Genomic DNA, 5,634 nt, shown 5'->3' with positions numbered 1-5,634 from the left:
GAAAAGAAACCCTGTGCTATAAAGCAGTCATTCTCCATTACCCTCTTTCTCCAGCCTCCAGAAACTAAGATTCTGCTTTATAACTCCATAGATCTCTCTCTTCTGGACCTTTCGCATCAGTTGGATCATACAATATTTGTCTTTTGTAATTGACATTTTTCACTGGGCCGTAATGTTTTCACAGTCCATCCATGTCATAGTATGTATCACAACATTTTTTTTTCCCTTTCTTTATTTTTTATGGCTGGATAATATTCCATTGTATGGATTGATCACATTTTAAATCTTTTTCTATTCATCATTTGGAGGACATTTGTGTTCACTTTTTGGTTATTGTGAATAATGACACTATGAACCTACAAGTTTTTGTGGAGATGTATGTTTTCAGCTCTTTTGGGCTTATATCGAGGAGGTGGGATTGCTGAGTTATGGGATAGCTGTGTTGAAGTCACTGAGGAGCTGCTGGACTGTTTCCACAGCACCTGCACTGGTATACATTCCCACCAGCGTGTATAAAGGCTCCAAGTTCTCAGAACATACTATGTTTTAAGCAGTTAGCATTGAACACTTCCAGGTTAAGGAAAGAAGACGGGTTCTCATCTCTTAAACATCTGAGCAAAGAGGAGAATGTGGCTGTCTCAGAAAGTTTAAGTGATGATTTGTGTCTTAAAGCAGCATGTTTCTGATTTGTTAATAAGTTCATTAGGAAATCTATCTATGTCACTTGTTATTAAGTGCCACTGAGTCTGTTCTGACACTTAGCAGCCCTGTATAGGGTTTCTGAGGAGGTGGCTAGTGGGTTTTAACTGTCAACCTGTGGTTAGTAATCTAGTGCATAACCTACAGCAACACACCATATATCACTTAGCAATTCTTAAAACCTTAGCAGTGAAAACTTTTGAGTCTATAAAACTTCTAAGGACCTTTCCTATCTTCAAGCTCTTTCCTAAGTACTCTAGAATCTAATTACATTAGAACAAACACATTCAGAGCATCCTTTCTCCCAGCCCCTTGAGGCTCCGTGGGATCCCTCGCTCTATCTTAAAGTCACAGCTGGGGTTGTCTAGCCAGTGTCACAATGCACTGTGGTACATGAACCTAGGTCTGTGTGGCACCTTTCAGCTTTCTTCTTCTGTAAGTCTTCACAGTTCAGGTTGTTTGTCAAGCAAAGTGTTCTTAATTTACAGAATGCTAGCAAATTGGTTGACGGTCAAGTTCATGGGAGACGGAGGCCTGGCAGACGGTGTGGGTGGCGATGCTGGCGGAATACAGACGCTTGCTCTGACAAGTGCTCTCAGCAATAGAGGGGACCGGATGGTGTCTGTCAGTATGTGCGTGAAGGTGAGGGACAGACCATCATCATCTTGTGTTTCTTCACTCTGACATCACGGGAATTGTACACATGCTGTTATTCTCCCAAGTGGTTTTCTTAGGAATGCATGGGCAGGGGAGATATGCCTTCTCAGGAACTTCAGGCCCTGGATGGCAGATAGCTTGTTGGGGGCTTCAGAGTTCTAACTTGGGTGTCTGCCCAAGACCGCTCGGTGTCTCCAGAGCCTCTTTCCAGGGTTGCTGCTGGAGGGAACTTGCTACTCACCCCACACCCTCCATTGGGCCTACTGAGGCACTGGTGTCTGAAGCAGCCACTGGCCAGGGTCAGGATTTCTGCCCTACATGTGACTACTCTCTGTGGCTTGAGTCTCCCACTGGTAGTGGTGCCCATGGCATCTGCCACCTCACTTATCTTCACCCACCTAGGAGGCTTCGTCTGCTTCCCAGGCCAGTGACTGCTAGCTTGTCTCTCCCTTCATGCCATAGTGGGTTACCCAACTCTGTGTCTATTTAAAATTAAACTTTAAGATGAAATGAATGTTGTCAAAACTTGTCTCTGGGGGAGGTGGCACTATTTAAACATTGTGTGTGGATTTGGGGATCAGCCTCCTTTGTGTCGTTGAAGGCTGTCCGGGACACTGTTACAGTGTCCTGGCTATGCTCATCTTGGAGGATGTCATCTGTGATTTGTCCTGATGGTGTCGGTGATGTTTCAGGTGGCTCGTGGTACCCTCAGTGACCATGCCCTTGATGCTGTGGAGATGCAGAAGGACCTCCTTGGTTCCAGTGGGTTGCTGCTACTGCTGCCCCCTCGAGTGTGGAGTGAGGACGGGGCCAAGGAAAACGTGTACTGGCTCTCGACCCTGCTGCAGCTTAAGCAACTCTTGCAGGCCAAGCCCTTCCAGCCTGCGGTCCCACTGGCTGTTCTTGCGCCTAGCCTGGGCGGGGACACTGTTGAGAAAGACGTGGAGGATGGTGTGTGCACAAAGCCTCATGAGTTGGTGGTGGTTAGTGAGTGGGTGGGGGCCGGCTCCAATGAGGCACCCATTATCCCTGAAGAGTCACTGCCATTTGAGCTGGGTGAGGGTTGGTGAGTGAATGTGGTGATAACACTGTGTTTTTGGCGTGTGTGTGTGTGTGTGTGTGTGTGTGCACGCGCGCGCGCAGATTGCCGTTTCACAGATGTGAAACTCCGTTGTTTTCCCAAAGGCCTGATGCTGCAGGATTTGATGTCAGCAAAGCTGATCTCAGACTACACTGTTATTGAGATTCCAGATTCCATCAGTGACTTAAGAGGCACAGCTAAGGTACACTCTCCATGCCCTTCCACTATTATAGGGATGGCAGATATTCTGAGTTTTTCCCTTTATTCTATCATGAGTATAGGCTATCTTATTCTGTGCGATTTTAACTTCATGCATTAGACCAGAGGTGGGGAACATCCGGCCTGTGGGCCATATAATACCGGCAAAATCATTTGGTTTGGCCCTGCTAAGGCTACCGCAGTTCCAGCCATCACGTGGTGGTGGTGGTGTGCTGTGGAGTCGGTTCTGAATCACAGTGACCCTGCATAAGGTTTCTGAGGCTGTAAATCTTTATGGGAACAGAAAGCTTCATCTTTCTCCCATGGAACAACTGGTAGTTTTGAACTGCTGATCTTGAGGTTAGCAGCCTGACTTGTAACCACTATGCTACCAGAGCTCCTTAGGGTAAGTTAGTTTAGCATTTGACCAAATGCAGCAGCCTAATTTTTAAGTTGATAATTTTGTATGGCCCGCAAATGATGTTACCAGTTTTGGCCGAAAAGAGGTTCCCCACCCCTGTACTATCCAGATAATGTTCTAAAAACATAAGCACTAATCAGAAAAGTTGGTCCATAATCCTGCCACCTGCAGCAAATTAAATTGCGTGTATATCTGTAATGTTTTTATAGTTTTTATGAATTTAAATGTGACTGATCATATCTCATTTCTGAAGGTCACATGTATAAACTGTCTTTCTAGAGTGGTTATTCTTTGGATATATATAGATATATCAGAAGTTTCTTTTAAGAAAGTTGTCTATATGATCATTACATTAGGCAGGCATGTCTGGAACTTGAGATTTAAAGTAACCACAGGGGAAGAGGCCACTCTGGGGTAGGAGTGGCAGATGGGGAAAGTGACTCTGGGAGTAGCAGGTGGAGACTGGGCTCCTGCTATGTCTACGGAGAGGAGAGGAGCGGAGAGCTGTAGGTGCTGAGGAGCTCATGAGCAGTATGGAGTGGGCTCTGGGAGGGCACTTGCTTCCTTGGGAAGCTGCTCTGCAAGCTGACCTGCTGGAAGGCCTGCCCACCTGTCCCTCTACTCAGGTTTCGCAGGCGGTGCAGTGGCTGGTTTCTCGCTGCCCCAGTGCCCTGGACCTCTGTTGCCAGACGCTCACCCAGTACATAGAGGATGGGATTGCCCAGGAGTTCAGTGGTCGGTTCTTCCATGACCGGCGAGAGCGGAGGCTGGCCGGCCTGCCCTCGCAGGAGCCTGGAGCCATCATTGAGCTCTTCAATAGTGTGCTGTACTTCCTTGCCACTGTGGCCTCCTTCGAGCAGCTCTGTGACCTGTCCTGGCCCATCACTGAGTTTGCTGAGGTTGGGGGCAGCCGGCTGTTGCCTCACCTACACTGGAACAGCCCGGAGCACCTGGCCTGGCTAAAGCAGGCAGTGCTTGCCTTTCAGATCCCTCAGCTGGACCTCCCGCCATCTGGAGGTACGTGCCTCTGCCAAAGGGATCCCTAGAAGGGTTGGGGTGGGATTGGGGGTGCAGCAGAGGACCTGCAATAATGGTGTTTGTGGCTGGTGGCTGTGTGCCGTGGAGTCGGTTCCAACTCATAGCGACCCTCCACAGGGTTTCCGAGGCTGTAAATCTTTACGGGAGCAGAACACCTCATCTTTCTCCCGCGGAACAGCTGGTAGTTTCGAACTGCTGACCTTGTGGTTCGCAGCTCGTTTAGTAACCACTACGCTACCAGAGCTCCTAATAATGGTGTTAAGGCATCTCAATCTCTGGTGTGTGGCTTGTTCATCCTCTGCTGGGATCTGGGGGCGGGGGGGTGGGGGGGTGCCTGCTAGTCTTACCTCTCCCTTCATGTCTGCTGTGCCCATCCCATTGTATTTGTCTCCTCTGCCATGCCCTCTGTCCTCAGCATATCTACTGTTTGCTTGGGCAGTTAGGATGAGCCTGGCTGGAGAGTAGGCATTGGTGGCCCCTTGCCACTGATGTGCTCAATTCTGTAGGGGAGATGGAATGCCTCAGGAGGAGCACCCCCTTTGGGGTGTCTGAAACTACATCTGGTTACTGACTAGATATGGGGGCAAGGGAGACAGGAGCTTGGCTGCTGGCTGTGACCTGATACTTGGTGCTCAGGTCAGGCTATGCAGCTTTGCCAAGATGTGGTTTCTGTGATAAATTTGTACCCTGCAGTCATCTGGCCTGGTGTGAGCCTCGAGTGGTGTGGATCCCACTGTTTTCTTTGCTAACGGGTGCATTGCAGATTGTTGAAGGGTGTGCCTCCCAGTGCTTTGTAAGGCTTACTCACATGACTGGGACACTCCTGTTAGCCATATGCGAGGTGCTCCTGTAGTATCTGAGTTCTGGTGTGGCACTGCAGGATAATGCACTGGACTGCAAGGTTGGTTTGAACTGCAAGGTTGGCAGTTCAAACTCATCAGCTGCTCCTTGGAAACCCTATACAGGGTCGCTACGAGTCAGAACCAACTGGTTGGCACTTGAAACAACAACAGTTCTTAGTATCAGAACAGGGAAAGGTCTTCCCATGTGGCTCCTTTGTAAGGGAGCAGTGAGGCACATTCTGGGCAGATGACCCCTGTGACTGATGTGCTTTTTCCCTGCAGCACCTTGGGCTCCCGTCTGCACCATGATCCTCCAGTATGCATCACAGATCTCCAGCTCTTGCCAGACACAGCCTGTCCTCCAGTCTCAGGTGGAGAGCCTGCTTGGCAGGACCTACAACAGGTGGAGGAGCCAGAACTCCACGCTTGCTGGGGTATCGGGACCTTCAGTTGCTGACATCCCATGGGATGACTTCCTTGCCTTGTGCATCAATCATAAGCTACGGGACTGGGCACCCCCCCGGCTCCCTGTCTCCTCAGGTGGGCAGCTTGTGCGAGATTGCTATCCTTGTCATTGTGTGTGCTGCCCCCTGAGATCCCCTGTTTATCTTTTTAATGATGCCCTGCTTGCTTTACCCAGTGGGTAGACACTGAGAGGGGTGATAGGATCTGGACTCAGACAAGACTGTCTACCACAC

General features: G+C 49.3%; 1 protein-coding gene across 1 annotated transcript in view; it reads left to right on the top strand.

The window, feature by feature from the left end:
- MCM3AP (minichromosome maintenance complex component 3 associated protein) overlaps positions 1–5,634 on the top strand; it is a 61,513-nt gene that overhangs the window by 47,616 nt on the left and 8,263 nt on the right. Inside the window, exons 20-24 of the mRNA XM_006876115.1 lie at positions 1,188–1,341; positions 2,049–2,307; positions 2,542–2,639; positions 3,683–4,073; positions 5,219–5,476. Coding sequence (XP_006876177.1) covers positions 1,188–1,341; positions 2,049–2,307; positions 2,542–2,639; positions 3,683–4,073; positions 5,219–5,476 — 1,160 coding nt within the window. The remainder of the gene's footprint in view (positions 1–1,187; positions 1,342–2,048; positions 2,308–2,541; positions 2,640–3,682; positions 4,074–5,218; positions 5,477–5,634) is intronic.

This window comes from Chrysochloris asiatica, unplaced genomic scaffold (genome assembly GCF_000296735.1).
Source record: "Chrysochloris asiatica unplaced genomic scaffold, ChrAsi1.0 scaffold00354, whole genome shotgun sequence".
NCBI classification, from domain to species: Eukaryota; Metazoa; Chordata; class Mammalia; order Afrosoricida; family Chrysochloridae; genus Chrysochloris; species Chrysochloris asiatica.
This window is presented reverse-complemented; position numbering and strand designations above follow the sequence as displayed.